Raw genomic sequence first — 24,548 nt, 5'->3', positions numbered from 1 at the left:
CTGAAAATTATGGTATATGGTAAAAGTTGTCAGTCAAGAGACATTACCCTCAGAGTGAGGCTGGAACAAGGAAATCAACAGGAGCCGTAAGGAAATAGACAAGTGAAAAGACACAGAAACTGCATTCCATCCAGATCCTTGACTCCTTTCATGCTACTGGAACTGCACCTATTGGTGCTGAGTTTGAAGTGACTAAGATTCAACCTCTTGAGGAAAAAGGAAACTAAGCATCCAACCAGATGGAGGATTATAACTTGTGCTTTGTTTCAGGGACTTTGATGCTAGCCACCAGTCTTTATGTATCATTAATAATCTTTACTATGTTTATTGCTTTGGACCCATTATGCTTGCAGAGGACACTTTAGCTGCATTCTGAAGTTCATATAGCTGAGGGCAATGTACCACAAACATAATTATTAGACAGAACTCCCAAGAATAAATTCAATCCATCTGTCAGCGGAGAGTGGGCCCAATGACATATAAAGCACACACAATACCACAATTTTAATTAATTATTAGTATCAGAGTAAATCAGTAATCACATTATTTTGATTTTTTTAAGTACCAAATATTCTTTCAGCTGTTCCTCTCATCAACCTTCCTATGAAACAAATTTAAAAGCAAACTAAAAACAAATCTCTCAATAAATACCTACATATTCTAGGAAAACAAATTTTTACATTAGCTATGTCTGAAAATATTTGTTCCTTTCTGCATCTTAACTTCTTCTTGACCTCTCTTTCAGAAGTTAAGTGGGTTGTTTCAGTTTCATTTTTTTTGGACCTACGTTTCATCATTAAGTTGAACAGAGTTCTAGAGTGTGTCAAAGTTGTTTTTCTCTATAATACTGCTATCATTATATAAATTGTGCTCCTAGTTCTGCTCATTGTGTGCTCTGCATCAGTTCATAAAAATCACTCCATTTTTCCCTCAGATTGCTTATTTCACCTTTTTTTTAGGTCACAATTATATTTCATTAATCCATGTAGCACTATTTGTCTAGTCATTCCCCAATAAGAGGATGGCCAGTTTCTAATCTTTGATGAAATAAGCTACCATCAGTATTTTTTATGATCTGGATCCTTTCTCTCTGTGTCTTCTTTGGGGAATAAGTTTAATTTCAAAGTTGGGACAAGGTTGTGAAGTTGGAATCTTTCTGAGAATAGTTCCAAATTGCTTTCCAGAATGACTGAACCAGTTCAGTTCTGTCAATAGCGCAGTATTGCACCTGTTTTCCCACAGCCCTTACAACATTTGTAATTTTCTTCTTTTGTCATCTTTAGCAGTTTGAGAAGCAGGAGGTTGGACCTCAAAGTCGTTCTATTTGTATTTCTCTAACTATTGTTGATTTAGAGAAAATTTTTATATGGCTGTTAATAGTTTGGATTTCTTCTTTTGCAAATTCATTCTTCATATCCTTTGACATTTATCCATAGAGGGATGGCTCTTCATCATATAAATTTGAATCACTTCTTTATATATCTTGGAAATGAGGCCTTTATTGGAGAAAATTGTAGTAGCTAATCTCTTTCACTGGTCAATCTCTCTTTTTATTAACCAGTATCAAATAATTTTAACAATTGCCATTTTGTAATAAAGTTTGAGATCTGGTAGTTACACACCCACTTCCTTTCTATGTTTTTTTTTTATTATTGCCTTTGGAGTTATTGACCTTTTTTCCCTATATGAATTTTCTTATTATTTTTCCAGCTCCATAAAACATTCTTTTGGGAGTTTGATTTGTGTAGTAATGAATAAATTAATTTAGCTTTGTCATATTATATTAATTCAACTTACACACGAACAATTGTTTTAAATACTGCTTTCTAAATCCATTCTGTTGTATTCTCTCATTTCATAGGTGAGTTCACCCCATTCACATTCATAGTTATGATTATTAATTGTGGATAGGTTAATTGCTTAATTAATTTAAATTCAATAGCTATATCTCTCCATCCTGTCCTCTCTTTATTCCCACCTCTGTCTTTATAAATAAGAAGGTGGTAGAAGAGAGAGAACATGCTTCACAGATGATCTTGTAAAACAGGCTGTTTCCTCTCTTACACCTTTTCTCTTCTCCTTACCCCATCCCAATACTAGGTTTTTACTTTTTTCTTCCATTCCTTTTAATCCTCCCTTCATGTTCCTTTCTTCAATATGTTTTTTTCTTTTGCTTTTCGGAGAGGGGAAAGTAGGGCAATTGGGGTTAAGTGACTTGCCCAAGGTCACACAGCTAGTTTTGTGTTAAGTGTCTGAGGCCATTTTTGAACTCAGGTCCTCCTGACTCCAGGGCCAGTGCTCTATTCACTGTGCCACCTAGCCACCCCTTCTCCAATATGTTTTGCTGAAGACTATTCTCTGATTTCCCTTATGGCTATTCCTTGCCTTCCTCTTATATTCCTTTCTGTCCCTCCCTTATCCCTGTTCCCTCCTATTTCCCTTTTTAATTTAATGTATTTATATACCAAGATCTCTGTGTGTGGTAGGGTAAGTATAGTCAATCTTCTTTTAATTCAGATGAAAATGAGGTGCATGAGATGATCCTTCCTACAACTCCTTCATCCATGATTATATATACTCTTCCTCTTACATAACTCTATTTTGCAATAGTAATTTCCTTCTTCTTTCTCCCTCTCCAGTATAGACCCCCCTTCCTCCCATTTTTGTCTTTTCCTAAGACCATTAAACATAGCAAAACACTGGAAAGTAGTCTGGAAGAAATTAGATTTAGATCAACACCTTAAACCAAATTCCACAATATATTTACATGGACATATGACCTTAATATTTTTTCCTTTTATTTATTTATTTATTTTTAAAAATTAATTTGTTTGTTTCCTTTTAGTTTACAGGATTCAATTCCACAATTCTGAGAGTTTCACATTTTGTCCCCCTCCCTCTACTCCCCCCTCCATGGCAGCATATAATCAAGTATAGGATCTGTAAATATTTTCACATTATACATTAGTCAGGTTTAAGGATGTATTGTACCAGCTGGAATGAAAAATGGTAAAGAGGACATAAAACCAAATAAGAGAAGGAAAAAGATCAGGTATTTTGCTTCCACCTGGATATAGACTTAGTTCTTTGTAGCTCTTTCTCTGGATGCACATGTTTCTCTCCATCATGAGTCTTTTGGGATTGACTTATATCACTGCATTGCTGAGAAGAGTCCAGTCTATCAAAGTTGGTCATCACACATATGTTGTGTCTGTAATTGTGTACAAATTTCTCCTGGTTCTACTCTTCTCACTCAGCATCAGTTTGTATAAGCCTCTCCAGGTAAATATGAAGACCGTCTGCTCCTTGTTTCTTATAGCACAATAGTATTCCATAACATGCATATACCACAACTTGTTCAGCCATTCCCCAATTGATGGGCACCCCCTTAATTTCCAATTCTTTGCTACCACAAAAAGAGCTGCTATAAAGATTTTTGTACATATGGGTCTTTCTACCATTTCAATGATCTCTTTGGGATATAACCCTAGGAGTGGTATTGCTGGATCAAAGGGTATGAAAGTATTTATAGCCCTTTGGGCATAATTCCAGATTACTCTCCAGAAAGGCTGGATCAGTTCACAACTTCACCAGCAATGCATTAGTGTTCCAATTTGCCCACATCCTCTCCAGCATTTGTCATTTTCCTGTTTTGTCATCTTAACCAATCTGACTGGTGAGATGTGGTACCTCAGAGTTGTTTTGATTTGCATTTCTCTAATCAATAGTGAATTAGAGCATTTCTTCATGTCCTTATAGATAGCTTTAATTTCTTTCTCTGAAAACTGCCTGTTCATATCCTTTGACCATTTATCAATTGGGGAATGACTTGTATTCTTATAAATTTGATTCAATTCTCTGTATATTTTAGAAATGAGTCCTTTGTCAGAGACATAGGTTGTAAAGATTCTTTCCCAATTTCCCACCTCCCTCTTAATCTTGGTTACATTGGCTTTGTTTGTACAGAAGCTTTTCAATTTCATGTAGTCAAAATTATCCATTTTACATTTTATAATGTTCTCTAATTCTTGTTTAGTCATAAAGTCTTTCCCTCTCCACAAGTCTGATAGGTAAACCATTCCTTGTTTTAGGAGACTGCTTACAGTATCAACCTTTACACCTAGATCATGCACCCATTTAGACTTGATTTTGATATATGGTGTTAGATAATGGTCTATGCCCAGTTTCTGCCATACTATATTCCAGTTTTCCCAGCAGTTTTTGTCAAATAGTGAGTTCTTATCCCAAAAACCAGGGTCTGGGGGTTTATCAAACAATAGATTACTATAGTCATTGACTTCTGAATCTTGTGTGCCTAATCTATTCCATTGATCCACTCCTCTATTCCTCAGCCAGTACCAAGTAGTTTTGATGACTGCTGCTTTATAATACAGATTGAAATCTGGTATAGCTAGTCCACCTTCCCTAGCATTTCTTTTCATTAATTCCCTTGATATTCTGGACCATTTATTCTTCCAAATGAATTTTGTTACTATTTTTTCTAGCTCTATAAAGTAGTTTTTTGGTAAATTAATTGGTATGGCACTAAATATATAATTTAATTTAGGTAAAATTGTCATTTTTATTATATTAGCTCGACCCAGCCATGAGCAAATGATATTTTTCCAATTAGTTAGATCTGACTTTATTTGTGTGAAAAGTGTTTTGTAGTTATGGTCATATAAGTCCTGGGTTTGTTTTGGCAGGTAGATTCCCAAGTATTTTATAATGTCTACAGTAACTTTAAATGGGATTTCTCTTTCTATCTCTTGCTGTTGAATTTCATTGGAAATATATAGGAATGCCGAGGATTTATGTGTGTTTATTTTATATCCTGCAACTTTGCCAAATTTACTTATTGTCTCAAGTAGTTTTTTACTTGATTCTCTAGGATTCTCTAAGTATATCATCATATCATCTGCATATGACCTTAATATTAAAGATCATATTATTAAAAAAAATTTGATGAAAAGCAAATCATATACCTCTGACAATGATGAGTGGGAGATATGTTCTTAGCCAAACAAGGGACAAAGGCAATTTAAAAATAAAATGGATAACTTTGATTACATGAAACTGAAAAGCTTTACAGACATTACAACATTAATGCACCTAGAATAAGAAGAGAAGCAGTTGAATGGGGAAAAATTTGTATCAATTTTCTCTGATAAGGTTTGGAATCTAAGATCTGTGAATAATTAATAAAGGGATAAATTTAAATATACCACTAATAGAGAGGCAGTGTGCCTTAGAAAAAGTGCTGGAATTCAGAAGGTCTAGGTTTAAATTCTACTTCAGATATTTACAAGCTTTGTGTCCCTGGGCAAGGCAATCAAACTCTCTGAGCTTCAATTTACTCACCTGTAAAATAGGGATAATAGTATCTACCGCACAGGGTTGTTGTAAGGACAATAAACAGCTAGCATTTTACAGTTTGGAAAGCACTTTAAAGTTATCTAATTTGATACATACAACAACCCTATGATGTAGGAACTATTATTCCCATTTCCATAAGGAAACTGAGAGTGAGAGGTTGTGACTTCTTCATCAGAGTCTGAGGGGAGATGGTGGTTGAGATGGTGGTGGTGGTTTGACTCTGGCACATTCTGCTTCCTGTCTCTCACTGGGGGGATTTGCTCCTTTAGCTAGACTGGCTTACCTACCCCTTGGTAACAGTTGGTGCGTAATTGATGGGGCTGAAGTTTCTCTTCTCCAAATGAGTTGCTCTCCTGGATCATGACTGGGGCTGGGAAGATGGACTGAAGAGAGATGTGGAGATGCAGGTCTTGCTGCCTAGGGTCTAGAGGTACTGTTAATCTACCACAGGAATAACGACTATTGCTCCTATCTCCTTTGTTTTACTTAAGGTGAAAGCAATAACAATTTCTTCAGATTCCCATGCTCTCAATTTCTCAGAGATAGAAGTAAGCCATAAGACAAATAAAAAATGATTTATTAAGTTCCTACTATGTTCTAGTCACTATGTTAGGTGCTAAACCTTGAAGTTTTCCAGTCTGGAGATAGATAAGTGGATTACTTTAAAATCTCTTCATTTCATATATTGAACATGGACTTTCAAAAAGAGGGTAGAGGGTGGGAGAAAACACAGGATTTGAGACACAGGGTAATTTCTACCACACAGCACCATACATTGTCCTTTCCTGAACTGATACTTCTAAAAGTGGAACTCAGGAGGGAAAAAAGGAGGATGATGGGGCAGGACTGATAAAGGAAATAATGCAGAATTACTAAGAAGAAGGGGTTCAAATCTGGAACGTCAGGAGCTTTCACTACATAAAGAGCACAGAGTAATTAAAGAAGGAACAAAAAAGATTATAACTCACAAATCAGAGAAGGGGATTTCAGAATAAACCAGAAAGGAAAAAAAATTAACAAAGATAGCAAAAAGCATGGATAAGAACTTCACAGAATGAGAGGTGCCATGCTGTAGGGAGAAAAAGACTGGATCTGGAGTCAGAAGAGCTGGGTTGCTTTTAAATCCTGCCTCTGCTACCTGCCATGTGCCCTTGGACAAATCATCTGGCTGGACCTGTTTCCTCAAGTATGAAATTAGGAGGTTGGATTCGATCAACGATGTTAAACTCAAATAGAAATGGATCTTGGATCCCTGTGGATTATGTATTGACTTAGAAAACCACAAATTAACATTACTTGTGTTATATTTTTGTTTATTTTGTTAAACATTTCCCAATTACATTTTAATCTGGTTTGGGCCTAAATTTGACAGCTCTGGATTAGATGACTTCTAACATCCCTTCCAGTTGTAAATCTGTGATCCTTCTATCTTAAAAGAATTTTTATGGTCTCAGATTTGATCCTAGGGCTGTATAGTTGACCATAGACACTGGATGGGCTACAGTCTATGCTTATATACAGAATGAAATCACATATCCACTGAAATATTGTATCTCTGCATTTATTACATAAAGTTTAGGAGAAGCAATTCTCTAAAAGCATTTTGAATTTTAAACTGTGTATCATAAAAAAATGAAAATGTAGAGAAATCTTATGGTCTTATCTTTTTTCCAAGTTATAGTAGGCTGGCACTGAATGGCACAGAATCAAGTAAATGTGGATTCATCATCCAATTTGTTCAATCAATTTAATCTCATTTAATTTCTCCTAGTATGACTATGAAATTGCATGATTATGGTGGTGTTCAGTCATGTCTAACTCTTCATTAAAAAACTTATTTGGGGTTTTCTTGGCAAAGATACTGGGAATGGTTTGTCATTTCCTTCTCCAGCTCCTTTTACAGATGAGGAAACTGAGGCAAACAGGGTTAAGTGACTTGTCCAAGATCACAAGTGTCTGAAGTTAGATTTGAACTCACCAAGATGAGTCTTCCTGCCTCTAGGCCCAGCACTTTATCCACTGCATCCCCTAACTGCTCATGAAATGATATCCAATCACCTATTGTTCATCGAGTTTTCTGAAAGCAAGGTTAGGGCCAAGTAGGGTCCTATCGGTGAGGTAACACAAACATTACCAAAAGCAACCATATAAAAGAGATATTAAGATTCTTTAAGTTTATATATTTGAAGAGAAAAGGAGGAGGAAATGGGGTTTGTATTATTTTTGTCATCTAATTTTCAGTTTATTTAAAGTTATCCTAATATTTCTATAGTGACTTAACAGTTTGTGTTGAATGAAAAAAAAGCAAAAAATACAGATTAAATATTACAGAAAACTGGTGCTACAAGAGTAGAAAAAGCACTGGAATGTGAAAATGATGAAGTCCATTTCCAGCCCCATCTGTGATGCTAACTAGTATAATTCCTTAGTCTATTTCCTTGCCTATAAAATAAGAACTAGAAGAATCTCTGAAGTCTCTTCTTTCTCTTACTTTCTGGGAGTTGCTTGTGTAAAGGATATGTCCAGGCATCGGCCAATGAACAAGCATTTTGTGAAGCACCAACTATGGATCTATGGAACTACGAAGATACTAGGCATTCAAATTCAAAAATAAGATATACACTCTTCAATATACCTGTATTATACAATAGTAATTCCCTTCTTCTTTCTCCTTTCCTCTCCAGAGGTTCTCAAAGAGCTTTGCAAAAAGGGAGAGTAATGTAAAACGAGGTTAGAAAAGTCAGTTAGGGGCAAGTTTCAATTTTGAGCTTTAAAAGTCCACAGAGTAGTTTGTACTGTGTTTGTTCCCAAAGGCAATCTGGTATCAGAGTCAGAGTAAGCCCTTTCTCTTCCTCCTAGGCCCTTAATCAGTTGTGAAATCTCCTACAAGGTACAAATTCTCTTTATCCTACAACTTGTTTAGGAAGCATAGATGAAGATCTCTGAATTGACACACTGTTGATAATAGAAGTCACATATTATCAGAGTTTGGCCTTTAAAAAGAGGCAGAAAATCGAAAGTGGTGGTGGGTAGGGTGGGGCAGGACACAGAAACAGAAGACACAATCAGAACAATGGACAGAAACACAGAGGGACACAAACATAATGCTCGATGGAAGGCTTGCACCTCTATGTGGAATTTAGAGGGAACTAAGTTCATCAAAGGCCCAGTGCCAGATATAGATATGGAAGAGAAGAAGATGGCCTGAATCAGAGAGAGAAGAGAAAGGTATTCAGTGCTCCAGTGAGAGGAGGGAGCAGAGAGAAAGCCTTATTCAGATTTGGACAGAGGCTTATAGATTAAACCACCTATGTGATTCCAAAAGAATTAGCACAATAGAGACCCATGTACACTGAAAAGCAACCAGGATCTATCCTTTCACAGGTGGATGATATAAGTCCAGACAGAAGGTGGAACCCAACCAGATGGAGAATTGCTTGATGCCTTCTGAAAAAAGGAAAAGACCTTTACAAATTATGGATTAGTACAGGTACTATTTCCTTCTGTGTTTTTGTCAGGTGAAATAAAACCTGTCTTATGACCATTACTTTATCAGTCTGAATGCTTGCAGGACCCTTTTGATAGATCAGATCCATCAGTGTCAGGGATGGAGATCCAAAATGACAGAAAGGTGACATTTCAATTTCCCAAGAAATGGAAACCTAGTCCTCTGTCATTTTTCCAATTTTCCCTTCATTCTAAGTTTTTCCTCAGAGACTCTGTTTTGGGTTATAATTGTTTTTAGTTGATAATGTCAGCAGTCTGTTTTCCTCAAGTTAGCTAAAGAAAATAAATTACAGTTACATGTGTGTGTGCATGTATGAGAGAGACAGACAGACAAAGACAGAGATAGGGAGAGAGACAGAGAGACAGAAACATAGAGAGAGACAAAGAGAGAGAGAGAGAAAGAGAGAGAGAGAGAGAGAGAGAGAGAGAGAGAGAGAGAGACAAAGACAGAGAAAGAGACAGAGACAAAGACAGAGAAAGAGACAGAGACAGAGAAAGACAGAGAGACAGAGAGAGAGACTTGAGGACCAAAGACAAAAACCTGTTGAATGCAAGAAGAGGAAGAAGACTAAGGACATAGAAAGTAAGAAATCAGAGAAGCAGGAGAAGAATCAGGATAGTGCAGCAGAATAGAAGTCACATCATCTATTAATTTTTGAACCCATTCATTAATGAGCCAGAAGTAGAACTATATGTACCATGGCTTTAAAAATATTTTAATCTACTAATTTTTAAGCTTCTCATGCTCAAAGTAAAAAAAACAACAACATCCTTTCAGTTCTATGGAATTCAAATCCATATATTGTGGATTTAAAATCAGGGAAGTTAGGACTATAAAACAGAGGTTATATGGTCTGATATAATTTTGCCATTGATATGTGCATGTAAGCTATGTCAGTCCTTTAAAACAACAGCCTATTTAGTCCTCGGAATTCAGAGAACAGCAGCCATTTGGAGCTCTTGTGTCCACTGTTAATTTCCATACAGCTACAGAAGAAAATAACCTGCCAGGGCACTTGGAAACAGCTGCCTACACATTATAAGTGTAGTCATGCTTCCAGGGAGTGACTTGAACCATCCAGAAATGACTGTGGGGTTCTAGGTTAAAAAAATCAAGCATGGTGTCCCCTAGATACTTTCTAGTTTGTCAGAGGGTTATTTGCAGAACTCTTTCTCCCAAACAAGATGGTGCTGAGAGGTTTTGGATTTGTTCTATTGCAGCAGGCCCCCCAGCAGGGTTTATTGGTCAGGGTCCCATTTTTGTTGCCTCATGACTCTGTGTTTCCTTGTGAGTGAGAGTCCTTGGAACTGGCCCAATGGAAATAGACTTAAACTTCTCTTTTGCTAGGAAAGCAGAAGACTCTTAAAGTCATATTCTTTTTTAAAAGTATTTTTCTTTTTATTTACTTTTAGTTTTCAACATTCACTTTCATATGATTTTGAGTTCCAAATTTTCTCCCCATCTCTCCTCCCCATCCCATGATAGTGTGTGATATGTAAAGAAAAATTAGAACCAGTGGGAAAAACCACGAGGAAGAAGAAGCAACAAAACAAAGTGGGGGGGGGGAGCAAATAATATGCTATGATTTGCATTCAGGCTCCATAATTCTTTTTCTGGATGTGAACATCATTTTCCATCATGAGTCTTTTGGAGTTGTCTCAGATCCTTTCATTGCTAAGAAGAGATAAGTCTATCAAAGTTAGTCATCGCACAATGTGGCTGTTATTGTGTACAATGTTCTCCTGGTTCTGCTCACTTGAAGTCATATTCTTACTACATATAATGGTGTGTTTTCCATGCAACATGATAGGACTTGAGTCAATTCAACAAACATCTATGAAGCACCTTTCTGATCTATGCTGAGGATACAAAGACAAAAACAACATAGCTCTGTCCCTCAGGAGGGAGGCATAGAATATGTATACAAGTAAGGCAGCAGAGAATCTAAAGTGGCTTCATGAGGTGGTACCCAAGCTGAGGACCAAAGAAAGAAAAGTATTGAGGGAGACTAGATGAGGGACAGTATGTACATGGAGCCAGAAGGCAGTATGTTGAGCCTGAGGGACAGCTGGTATTCAGTTTGGCTAGAATGCAAAGCATATGTTATGGAATAACAGGGAACAAGATTGAAAGATAGATAGAAGTCAAATTGTGAAGAATGAGGAGTTGGTATTTTATTCTAAACTCAATAAGGAGGCATTAAAGGTTTTTGAGCCAAGGAAAAACATGGTCAGACTGGTGCCTTAGGAAGATTATTTTAGTCCATACATGGAGTTTTGATTGGAGAGAGAAGAGTAGAATGGAAAGATGAACTAGGAAGCTACTAAAATATTCTAGAAGATAACAGGTGACAAGTATCTGAACTGGGAACATTGCTGGGTGAGAGGAGATAGGAGATTGAATATGAAAGATGCAGAGGGAGAATTTGAAAGCACTTGTCCACTGATTGGACATGGGAAGTGAGGGAAAACATTAAGGGTGGTTCTGATGTTATGAATGACTAGGAAGATAGTGTTGCCCTCTACAGAAACAGGAAAGTTTAAAGAAAAGGCAAGTTCAATAATAACAACAATAGATGGCATTTATACAGTGGTTTCAAGTTTGCAAATCACTTTGCATATTATATTATTTAACTGAAACCATCCAGAGAGGTGGGTAGCACGGATACTACCACCATTTTGCATTTGAGGTAACTGTGGCTCAGAGAGGTTAGGCAGCTTGCCAATAGATGGTGTTGAATGTGGACTTCAGGCCTAAATCACACAATTTGGTACTACCATGTGTCTTCTAAATAAGTTTTTTTTGGGGAGGGGATGAATTCAGTTTTGCATGCCAATCAGATATCTAACTGGAGATATATAGCAGGCAGTTGGTGATCTAGGAGTTGAGTATAAGGAGAGGGATTAGTGCTGGATACATAGATTTGGGAGTTAATTACTTAAAGATGGTAACTGAATCCATAGGTTTAGATGAGTTCAACAAAGAGAAGAGTGTAGAGAGAGAAAAGGACAGAGCCTTTGAAAAGACCTATATTTAGGGAGTAGGGAGATCCAGCAAAGTGGATCGAGAAGAATAAATCAGAAAGGTAGGAAGAAAACCAAGAGAAGATAGCATCAGAACACTGGGGCAGTCAACCGCATCAAAAGCAACAGAAAGGCCAAGGATTGAAATAGTCATTGGATTGAGCCGAGAAGAGGCTAGTGGTAACTTTTGTGAATATCTCCCATAGATAGCCAGATTTCCCTGAGTTCAAAAATATGGGAAGTGTGAGAATAAGAGTTCTATGATAAAGGGGAATATTAATAGTAGATTAGGGGTGATGCCCATCCAAATAAACTGTGGTATATGATTGTAATGGAATACAATTGTGCTATAAGAAACAATGAGCAAGATGCTTTCAACAGAACATGGGAAGACTTACATGAACTGATGCAAAATGAAGAGCAGAACCAGGAGAACACTGTACACACTAACAGCAATACTGCACAATGATCAACTGCGAATGACTTAATTATTCTCAGCATACAATGATCTAAGACAATTCCAAAGGACTTATGATGAAAAATGCTATCCTCCTCCAAAGAAAGAACTGATGGAGTCTGAATGCAGATCAAAGCACACGTTTAAAATTTCATTTTCCTTGGGTTTAGACATATTAGACAATATGTCTAATATGAAAATATGTTTTGTATGACTAAACATGTATAATTGATGTAAAATTGCTTGCCTTCTCTGGGGGGGGAGCAGAAAAAGGAAGGGAATTTGGAACTCAAATTTTCAAAAAAATGAATTTTATTGAAATTTATGTGTTGAGAAAAAAATAAAATTAAAAAAAGAGTAGGGTTCTACAGCAGAAGCATAATAGAAGGAGCAGTCGGAAGATCAGGCTAGTGACTGCAGAATGAGAGGAATGAGCAGGCATGACGGATTTTGTTTGGCAGAGAGGGACCCTAGGGCAAGGATTAAGAGACAGGTCCTGAGCTGAAGGTTGAGTTCACCCACCATCTGCTTATTAAAGCTGACCTCAGGATAATGCACTGACTAATGTCTAAGAGTACGTGGTGAAGACCCAAATGTGTCTGGCATTAGAACAACAGGAGAAGATAGAGTACACTCACGATGGGAGAGATTTCACATGAACCATTTCAGTTTTTAAATAACTTTCAAGTTAAAACAAATCCTAATGTTTAACCAAAAGTTCCTTTGACCTAAGTAGATAATTTTGACTTTGACCTAGGATAACTGCTTAGAAACCAGTGTCCTATTATTATGCTATTTTCATCTTCTTATGTTAAATCAGCTAAAATGTATCAAATCTCTTGATATTTTGTGACTTTGAGTTTTCTGACTCCTTTGACTACTATCTCCTGGACCTCTCCCAAGATACATATGTCCTCCTCAGATACTTTTTCCTAAATCAGACACAGTACAATGCAGTCAGCCCACAATTTGCAAGTGGTTTTTGTTCCAAAAGTTTGTTTGGAAGCTCAGAATAGATTTTTTTCTCACAAAACAATATTTTAAATAATGACTCATTACTTAGCCACCTCATTAAAGCATATCTAACCCAGGATGTAGTTGAAATTACTTATTTTTCCCCTATGAGTTGACTCATCTATTGACCTTACACTTTAAAGTCCTTTTTTTACTCCTTCATTCTCCTGTGGCTTCTCCTTATTCTTCTCTTTCTTCTACTCCTCCTTCACTGCCTCCTCCTTCCATAACACTTCAAGTACTATATGGGCTTTTGCTGGGCTAGTCTAGGAACCTAAGTGCCACAAGAAGGTCATTTAACTTTATTGGGTCTCAGTTTATATAATAATAATAGCTAGCATTTTTACAGCACTCTAAGTTGCTATAAAAATATGCCACAAATGTTATCTCAATTATCTTCACAAACAACCCTGGGAGGTTAGTGTTTTTATTACCTCCATTTTACAGATGTGGAAACTGAGGCAGACAGGTATTATAAGTGACTTGCCCAAGGTCACACAGCAGGATTTGAATCCAGGTCTTCCTTACTCCCAAGTCTAGTGCTCTCTATCCACTGGGTTACCTAGCTGCCTGTAAAATGAGGAGGATCACTAGATGAGCCATAAATTCCCTGCTAGTTAGGAATTATGATACTAATAAATAAATACCCTGATTTCCTTAAAACTAGCATTTATTGGACAGGAGAGCTCTTAATTGTACCTGGTCCCATTAGAATCACTGTGCTGGCTAGGAGACAGTCTGTATCTTCATTTATGCCAGCCATGTGAATGTCAATTGTCAGAAGGAAAAAGGAAAGCCAAATGCCTCAGGGATATCACTGCAGTCCAAGGTGGATTTCAACGTTCATTTTTAACATTAGAGTTCCTTACCAAATTCACTGTGGTCATCTATCAAAATAATTTCATGAAGGAGATGCTGTGGTGTATGATCAATGACACTGTGCACTGTCCGAAGCAAGGCAGAAAGGTCTTCATTGTAGAAACAAATGATAATGCTGGCAACTGAGAGATAATAGGGATAAGACTTGGCTTTACATCTATAGACATAAAAATAATAAGAAAAACATTCATTGAAAAACCTTGAATGGCTCAGGCTCTAATTTACCAAATTTTAGATGTTCATTTCTAACATCCTCTGCTTGTCCTTGATCTCATTCTATTTATGATGATGAGAAGCTGACATTTGTACAGTAGTTTACTGCTTACAAAGGGCTTTCCTCTTAACAATCCTGTGATGTGAGTATTACAAGTATTAATATTCCCATTTTAGAGATAGAAGAAAGTAAGATGTAAAGAGGTTAAATGACTTGCCCATTGTCACAAATTAACCTAGGTCTTTTGCTTCCCAAGTACAGTGCCCCTTTCACTAGGCCATCCCAGTTCCTTAAACAATCATAGGGTATAGAGCACTGGACTTGAAGTCAGGAAGTCTCAAATTTGAATCCTGCTTGCTTCGGACACTGACTAGCTGTGTCACTCTGGGCAAGTTGCTTAATCTGTCTGCCTCAGTTTCCTCAACTGTAAAATGGGGATAACAATAGCACCTACTTCCCAGGGTTGTTATGAAGATAAAACGAGATAACATATCTAAAGCTCTTACAAATGTTAGATAGCTATTTAATAAGTTTATAAATAAAATTATTCATAATATCCATGTCATAATTATTTATAATACTATTAATAAGAATTTATAAAAGCTAGCTAGCTATTAATAATAAGTTATTCACAGCTGTTAAAAGATAAAGAATATGGGATCACTTAGCTTTTTGTAATGTTTTCCAAACGATTTTTTCTCTTGCTATGACTATGCTGATTGTTTGGTCTTATTTTAGTAAACTCCAGAACAGGAAGGGACTTTACAGATCATCTTACCCAATCCCTCATTTTACAGAAGATGAAATTGAAACCCAAAGAGGCAAACATATTTTACCAAGATCATACACCGTTTCATCTCAAATTTTTTGCTGTGGTCAACTTACTGTCTCATTTTCATAAGGTAGAGGACAGTGGAAAGGAGGTTATAGAAATCAAACCAGGACATTATCCAGCAGCATGTCAGTGAAGTGTCAATAGAAAAAAGCATCAAGGGGCGGCCAGGTAGCACAGCGAGTAAGAGCACCGGCTCCAGTGTTGAGAAGACCTGGAGATCGAATCCCGGGCTCAGACACTTAGCACCCACCCAGAAACACCTGGCCGTGTAACCTTGAGCAAGTTACTTAACCCCAATTGCTTAGGGGTGGCCAGGTGGCTCAGCGAGTAAGAGCACCGGCTCCAGTGTCGGGATGACCTGGATCAAATCTGGGCTCAGATACTCAGCACCACACCCAGAAATAATAACTGGCCGTGTAACCTTGAGCAAGTTACTTAACCCCTATTGCTTAAAAAAAAAAAGAAAAAGAAAAAAGCATCAAGAAGAAAAAAAATTCATTTTTAAAACATTCATTTTTAACAGTTGACAAGCTTCAGTATGGGACAGTAGAAAGAGTTTTGTAGACTTTGGAGTTAGCAGATTTGAGTTCAAATTTTGCTTGGGACATTTATCACCCTCGTGACCTTAAACCTATCACTTGACCTCGATGATCCACAGCTTCCTCACCTGTAAAAAGAGGAGGTTGTACTAAATGACCTCTGAACTCACTTTCAGCTCTATGATCCTATAATCTTAATATAGCATTCTTTGTCCTCCCCAAACTGATAGGTTTTTCTATTGCCATGTTTCCTTTCTTTCAGTCTGTCCTTCCCATTAGATGCAAGGGAAAAGAATTTTTTCTCTCTGGTTTCCTTTTCTTTCCTCATGCACTGTGAAAGGGGGTTATTTTTCTTTTAACAGACACAATTACTTCCTGGAATAATTTAAGCATCTTCAAGATTTTTCCTCAACCTCATTGTATTTGACAATTTACATTTTTCATGGAAAAACATACTTTTTAAAAGAATTTTTTTATCCCCATTTACAAATGTTCTATCATTCTAATGGGTCTTTCTCCAAATTAGTCAAAATTATGGTAATTGGGTTTTATATTTATGACTCATTTATAATCTGTGTTACACCAACTTATAAACAAACTTTTGGAATACAATCCATTTATGAGTTGGAGACTTCCCATGCTCATCTGTGTCTAATTTAGAAGAGAAGTTTTTGAGAAGGATATCTGGGAATTCTGGGGAAATGGCAGAGTAAGAGGTTGCAAGGAATGTAGGTTCCTCACATTGCCTTCAAAAACAACAATAGAAATTCAGAAAAAGAGAAATGAAAATGAGTAAAATGAAGTGCTCTGATGAACATGTAGCTATCTCTAGAGAAATACAGATATGAGATTAACTAAAGCATAAACCAAAGCGGTACAGAGAGATGAAGATGATGCAACAAAACATTCAAGAGATAATCGCAAATGTATAAATGATATATTTAGTGAATTAGAGCAAAAATTAACACTGGCAAAAAAATTACCTGTTGAAATGAGAATAGAATTTGAAGTTGTTTAAAAACCATGGTTGGGGTGGCTAGGTGGCGCAGTGAATAGAGCACCGGCCCTGGAGTCAGGAGGACCTGAGTTCAAATTCGGCCTCAGACACTTAACACAAAAACTAGCTGTGTGACCTTGGGCAAGTCACTTAACCCCAATTGCCCTCCCCCAAAAAAGGCAAAAAAAAAAAAACATGGTAGGAACATGGTGAGGAATTGAATAATGCTTTTTGAAAAAAAGGATTGAGAGGAAATAAAAAAGAATTAAGATTATGGAGAATATAATAGAAAATTTGAAAATATTAATAGACAGAATCAAGAACAGAGTTAATATAGTTGAAGATAAAGTCATAGGCAACACAGCAGAAATGAGGAAAAACAGAAAATGATTCAAACAGTGTACAAAAAATTTTTGCAGCAGGGAATGCAACATGTTAACGAACATGTTCAAATTCTTTCTGAGAGAGAATCACTTTATGATTGCACCTTACACCTACCAAACTAGCCCCAAAAGGGTTTAAAATGATAAAATTCAGTACAGTTTCAGCTTCAGTTATTTTGCAACATAATCTGTGCTTGCAACTCTAACAGTCCATCATCCCCTCTGACCAGCCCAGGGATTCCATTGCTTGGACTTTATCTTAAGGATGTAGGAGGAAGGGAAAAGACCTATCTGAACAATAGTATTTATTCCTGCTTTATTTGTAGGTGTAAAATATTGGAAACACACTATTTACCTAATAACTTAGAAATAACTGAATAAGATGATGCTATATTAATGTAATAGAATATATTATACTGTACACAATGATAAATATGAAGAAGACAAAGAAGTACGGAAAGATTTAAAAGGTGATGCAAAGCCAAGAACATAGAATAAGAGCGACATAAGTATGTATTAACTGCAACCACTAAAAATACACACATAAAGACAACAAAACTTTACAACTACAAAGATATATTTGGAAGGGGATAGAAAACAATCCATTATTATTTTGTTAACACTTACATTACATTGCATATATCACATGTTTAATGCATATGTTATATTAAATTACATTGTATTATTTTTAATTACTTTGTTACATTGTATTATGCTACATCATATTATGCTATATTATATCATATTATGTTATGGTATTATATTATATCATATTATATCATTATTTTTTCCTAGCCAAAATAAAAGTAGCTTAATTTTTAAATTTTATTTGGAGCTTTGCAATATAAATTGATTTTTTAAAAATTTGTCAAGTGTTATTAAGTTTCTAGGGGAAAAATAGATCACTTTTTTTCAAGGAGACATACACCTTTGTATCTTGAAAGGAGCCTAACACTAGCCACTGCATACTGCTAACTAGTGACCAGCATCTTAACTAAAATATTCTGGTATTTAACAGTGCTACAATATTAACAGAAAAAAATGTTAGATCACGTTAAACTCTATGTTTTCATCATTCTGTGGAGAAGGTAAATATTCAATCTAGGAAAAGCATTCTCCATTATATTAGACTGGTAGATATTTATATCTTCCTTATATAATAGTCAATAGATATTTTTCAATTAGGCAAAATTATCACTTTTCTCCTATTTGTCATCTAATTTGTGATTTTGAACCATATAGGAAGTCTTGTAGATTCCTGGATTCAGGATTTATGTTTTCAAATTGTAGATTTCATGGTTTCAAATCATTTCTGCCCTGGTGCCATCCTAATCCTGAGCTCAGAGAAAAAACTCCTTGATGAAAGTGAGATTAGCATCCCTCTTTAGTCGAAGACCACCAGAAACTACAAGGTGTTGCAAAGAGGTATAAAGTTACTAATCAATCAACAAGCCTTCATTAAATGCCTACATGCCAGGAACTAGAATGCAAAAATAAAGATTGTGAGAGCAGTGAAAAGGAGAGCTATATAGAGAAAAATGAGGTTCACTATTTTGTGTCTATAATAAATGAAATTATAGATTTGAAGTTAGAAGAGACCTTGGAAGTCATCTAATCAAAACCTTTTTATTTTGCAGATAAGGAAACTGAGGTCCAGAAGGGTTGTGACTTGCCTAAGGTATACAAATTATAAATGGCAGGGCCAGGATTCAAGTCCATGTCCTATGACTTCAAATTCAGTACTCTTTTCCACTGGCCCATTTTCTTAAAAATAAAAGTTGTATCTGAAAAAACAATCTCAGATGATTTCACTTGAAGAACTACAGCATTGGAATTCTTTCTTAGAATTACCTAACAAGTAATTGATGATTAACTGGAGGATTTCAATACTACCCTCATGACTTAATCAAAAGGGCCCCCCAAAGCACAATGTTAAACTGCATTTTATTACAGAAAATAGTAACATACTCCATGCTCCTGGTATCTGGCACTTCTCTATGATAGCTCAGTTGGTTACTAATAAGGACATTGAAGCCATACTGTTTGAAGCCCAAGTCTCTGATCTTCTTATTGTTTTCATAAAAAGTCATATCTGTAGCAAAAAGACACAAGTCAATTATATTATAGAAGTAAAATCAAGCTAAATTTATGAAAATTATCCTCATTTCTATTCTTGTGACACACTAGTAGGAAATACAGTAAGAATAGTTGAATATCCCTCCAAATTGTCATACTTGAATATGAATCCTTCCAGGAAAAACAAAAGATGACATGAAAAAATAAAAAAGCCATATTTTTATCCTGAGAAATGAGAAATAAAGCTGAGAATACTCTACGTTTAAAGATGACAACACCCTTGAAATTATAGATTTAATATAATGTAGAAATTTAATATAAAAAATTTAAAATTGTGTAGTAAATAGATTTAATGATCTTTAAAATAAGTAGAATATTTTACAGAACTTGACATACTAATAATAGCTAGCTTTATGTAGTACTTAAAGGTTTGCAAAGAATTTACAAATATTATCTCATTTTATGCTAACAAAATCCCTGGGAGATAGGTGATATTGTTATTCTCATTTTACAGATGAAGGAGACAGAGAGAGAGCAAGTGACTTGTCCAGGGTCACACAGCTAGCAAGTATCTGAGTCAATATTTGAATTCAGGATTTCTTACTCCTGGTCTGGTATTGTATCTACTGCACTATTCAGCTTTGAAAGTAAAATGGTTCTATAAGAATAATTGTATGAAAAGGGAATGGGTCAACCTTATTCCCATTGAATTTGGCTCAGGGAGGGAAAGACATACACACTAAATAGGGTATCTCACCCTACAGGAGAGTGGGGGGGAAGGGGATGAGAGGGGGGATGATGGAAGGAAGGGCAGGCTGTGGGGGAGGGAAGTTGGAAGCACCCACTTTTGAAAAGGGACAGGATCAAAGTAGAGAATAGAACAAGTGGGAGGTGGGATAGGAGAGAGGGAAATATAGTCAGTCTTTTACAATATATCTACTATGTTATTGTTTTGCATTAGCCACACATGTACAACCTATACTGAACTGCTTATCTTTCCAGTGAGGGTGGGTGACAAGGAAGGAAGGGAATGAATCTGGAATTCAAAGTTTTAAAATCAAATTTTCAAATACATATGTATATATATATACATATATATATATACTATTATTAATACTATTTTACATGTAATTGGGAAATAAGATATACAGGCACTGAGGCATAGAGATCCACTGGAAAAGTCGAAGGGGGTATGGGAGAAAATATGGGAGAGAACAGATTGGAGGAGGGGATATCCTGAGGGACTGCTATTTTGGGGTGGTGGTTAGGGGAAAAACGGGGAGAAAATTTATAACTCAAAATCTGGTGGAAATGAATGATGTCAATCAGAAGTTAATAAAGCATTTAAAATAAAATAAAAAAAAGAATAATTGTATGAGTCATGCCCAGCGGACAGTGGCGAGAGGAGTGACCGATACACAATGCAATAGAACTGTTTCCCTCTTCCCCTCTCACGTTCCCCCAACAATAAGTGGGCAAAAATATAATATAATTTTTAGGTAATGATGACGGCATCAAGATTTGAATTAAAAGCAGAAAAACATTTATCCGTGGAAAAGAATATAAGTTCCAGAAATAAACTCAAACCTTTTGAGACCTTCAGATATGACAAAATAGAAGTAAAACAATGCAAATAAATATGGAGATAAATGGATGAGATCTGACTGGGATCTATACCTTATTCCATAAATTGCGATAAATTTTAGTTGGTCAAAGAATCAAGTATTTTAAAAAATGGAATAAAATGAAATATCATATTCATCTCAGCTATGCATGGGAGACTTCTGAAGATTTCAGGAATAGAAGCTTTCATATTATTCAGCTATAAAAATTAAAAGGCACAGTAGAATTCCATAAAATAAATATCAAAAGGAAAACAAAAGAATGGGGGAAGTGGGGCAAATGAATCAAACACATATTTATTAAGCACCTACTATGTTCCAGGCACTGTGCTAGGCTATGAGGGCAAAAATAGAAATGAATAAGACAAAACCTACTCACAAGAATGATAAAAAAGTTTACCTTATAGAATATATGGAAAACTGATACACATATTTAAGGTCAACAAAGAGATTCTACTTATCAAGTCACAGAGCTATAAAATGTCAGAACTGGAAGAGATCTTAGCAATGATGTAGTCTATGGGTTCATTTTGTGTCATGTACCCCTTTGGTTGTCTGGTAAAATCTATGTAATAAATGTAATCTCTTCTCAAGATGCTTCTAAATATACAAAATAAAATGCATACGATTAAAAGAAAACCAATTATATTGAAAAAGTTATCAAATATTAAAAAAACAACTAAGATCTCCTGATCTAGTCCAACTCCTTCACATACAAATAAGGAAACTGAGACCCTGTAAGGTGAAGGAACTTGGCAAAGGTTGAATGGCTATAATTGGCATAGCGGGGAACAGACAGTTTACACATGAAGAAATACAAACAATTAATCTCCATGGAAATGTGACATGAAAGAACATAATCACTACTAGAAATTAAAGAAATGAAAATTAAAAGAGATTTAAGGTACTTATAAATAACTAAGTTAGCAAAAATAAAGTGCTAAAAAAAACCCCAATATTGGCAAGATTATAGTGAAATAGATATACATATGTTGCTGATAGCACTGCAAATTACTTTAATCTTTCTGGAGAAAGATCTTCCAATATTTAGCAAGGGCTATAAAACTACTTGTTACCCTTTTACTCAGAAACCTACCTCTTCATTCATTCAATATTTATTATGTGAAAAGTACTGTACCAGAGAGTAAGGAAGATACAAATATAATTAAGACACAGCACCTGCCCTTAGGAGCTTCTACTCCAAGGAAATAACCCAAAAGAGAAAGAAAAAAAAATTATACAAAGTTATCATGGCAGCACTGTTCATAATAGCAAAGGCTTAGACATAACCCAATAACTCTATAATACAGCATTACAAAGCAAATTATGATGCAGATAACTTCTAGATCAATACATGCATACATATTTCTCCTCCATATTTCCAACTATCTATTGGACATTTGAATTGGATGTCCCATAAGTATTTCAAATTTGGCAGGTCCAAAACAGAATTCATTATTTTTCTCCCAAAATCTGTTGTTGTTGATGTTTCACTCATATCTGACTCTTCATGATGGCATTTGGGGATTTCTTGGGAGAGATACTGAAGTGGTTTGCCATTTCCTTCTCCCAAAATCTACTCCTCTTCTGAATTTCACTCTTTCTGTAAAGACATCCCCAGCCTTATAGCCACTTGAATTTTCAAACTTGGAGACATTCTCAACTCGTCATTCTCCCTCTTCTCATAGAGTCAGTCAATTGCCAAGTCTTGTGCCTCCCTCCTCACTTCTGCCTTGTAGAGTCCTGAGCTTTCTTCAAAGTTCATCTCAAGCATCACCAGCTGCTAGAACAATAGTGTCAAACGCATTGCAAATAGCAGGCAAAACTCCAGAATGTAACCAGAACCATATTAAAATGTAGTTGGGATGTTTAAAAAAATAAATTAAGGAGCAACATAGATCATGTTAATTTGTGGTTTTCTAAGCTAATGTGTGGCCTGCAGGAATTCGTATATATGTGTTTGACACCACTTTGCTAGAGTATCCCCCTCATAATACTTGGATTTACTTTGTGTATATATCTATATCTATATGTACATACACATATGTGTGTATTATATATGTACACACATACTTATATGTGTGCATGTGGTTTTCCTGATCGAATGTAAATTTGAGGACGTCCTTGAAAAGCTATCATGTAGGGGAAAGATTATACTTAGGCTAGCTGGTCCCACATGGTAGAACAGTAAATGGAAATTTCAGAGAATCAGATTATAGATTATAGAAAACTACAGCTAGAAACCACTTTAGAGATATTTAATACAATCTCCTCAATAGATTCTAAGCAGTAAGATGAGATTTAAGTAGCTATGCACCATCATTAATTTAATCAGTTAACAAAGCATTTTCTATGTACCAGGTACATAGAAGGCATAGGAGATGAAAAAAAAATGCAGCCCAAGACTACAACAGCTTGCTTTGGTTGCCATATCACATTGTTGACTCATGTTGAACTTACAATTCATTAAGCCCCTTAGATCTTTTCTCAGATGAATTGCTGTCCAACTATGTTTCTCCTATCTCATACTTGTGAAGACAATTTGTTGACCCCACATATAAGACTTTATATTTATTCCTATTAAATTTCACTTTATCAGATTTAGCCCAATTTGGGGATTGTCAAAATCTTTTTGGAGGCTGACTATTGTCATCCAGTGATAGTTGTTCCTTCTAGCTGTGTATCATTGCCAACTTTGATTAAGGATGCCTCCTATACTTTTATCCAAATTATTGATAAAAAATGTTCAACAGCACAAGGCTCCACTGGAGAACTCCTTCCAGGTTGACATGGTGTGATAGTAATGGCAATTAAAGATTCCCCTGTATTGGCTTGGTTTTCAAATTGATTGTGTTAAAACCCAGAGCTTGTTAATCCCACCTGTGGGATGGACTTGTTGATGTGAAAAGAAAGTCCTGAACTGGGAGGAGCTGGTGACGTAGATTTGGAGAGATAAGAGAGAGGCAGAAGATCTTTTTGAAAGCAGCACCTCGTGGAGAGAGAGAGAGACTAAGAGAATTGCTGGTGGCCGCTTTGAATTGCCCTGGACTTTTGAGACCTGCCCCCTGAGCTGCCAAGGACTGAGGAGACATGGCTGTTTTGCTGGTACTTTGTCTGTCTGTTTTGATGTTATTTTGCCAGATTTGTCCACTGGTGAAAGACTGTCCTGTTGAAGAAGTCCTGGAACCTGGCATTTGGTTAAGAAGCCCTGAGACTGTCCTGCAGACAGAGAGTGAATACTGTCCACTGGTGAGGGACAGTGCTGTTGTTGCAGGGGTCTGGAGACTGTCCTGCAGACAGAGTGAATACTGTCCACTGGTGAAGGACAGTGCTGTTGTTGCAGGGGTCTGGGAGCCTTTCTGTTGGTTCAGAAGCCCTGAAGAAGGATTTTCTTGTTGTATGTTTACAGAAATCCTGGGAGAGGGCTTTGCTAATGTGTTCAGGGGTTCTAGGACTGTTCTACAAACAGAGGATAAATTCATGAAGGGATTGGCAATGTATCTTATGGCCTTGCTAAGCCTTGTCTCCCCAGGAACTAAGATTGCTGAGAACTTGCCTCGTGTCAAGATGAAGAAAAAACCTCCATTTGGGTATTAAGTGCTGTGTTTAAACTTGATGTAACTCT

The 24,548-nt window shown here is 36.2% G+C and overlaps 1 protein-coding gene across 1 annotated transcript in view; it reads right to left on the bottom strand.

Annotated features, from left to right (window-relative positions):
* LOC138158756 (polypeptide N-acetylgalactosaminyltransferase 11-like) overlaps positions 1 to 24,548 on the bottom strand; it is a 71,784-nt gene that overhangs the window by 38,750 nt on the left and 8,486 nt on the right. The window contains 2 exon segments of the mRNA XM_069084947.1: positions 14,248 to 14,414; positions 19,194 to 19,317. Coding sequence (XP_068941048.1) covers positions 14,248 to 14,414; positions 19,194 to 19,317 — 291 coding nt within the window.

Source organism: Petaurus breviceps, unplaced genomic scaffold (genome assembly GCF_028583685.1).
Source record: "Petaurus breviceps papuanus isolate PSGF00001 unplaced genomic scaffold, PetGlider_PUasm1.0 115, whole genome shotgun sequence".
In the NCBI taxonomy this organism is placed as follows: domain Eukaryota; kingdom Metazoa; phylum Chordata; class Mammalia; order Diprotodontia; family Petauridae; genus Petaurus; species Petaurus breviceps.
This window is presented reverse-complemented; position numbering and strand designations above follow the sequence as displayed.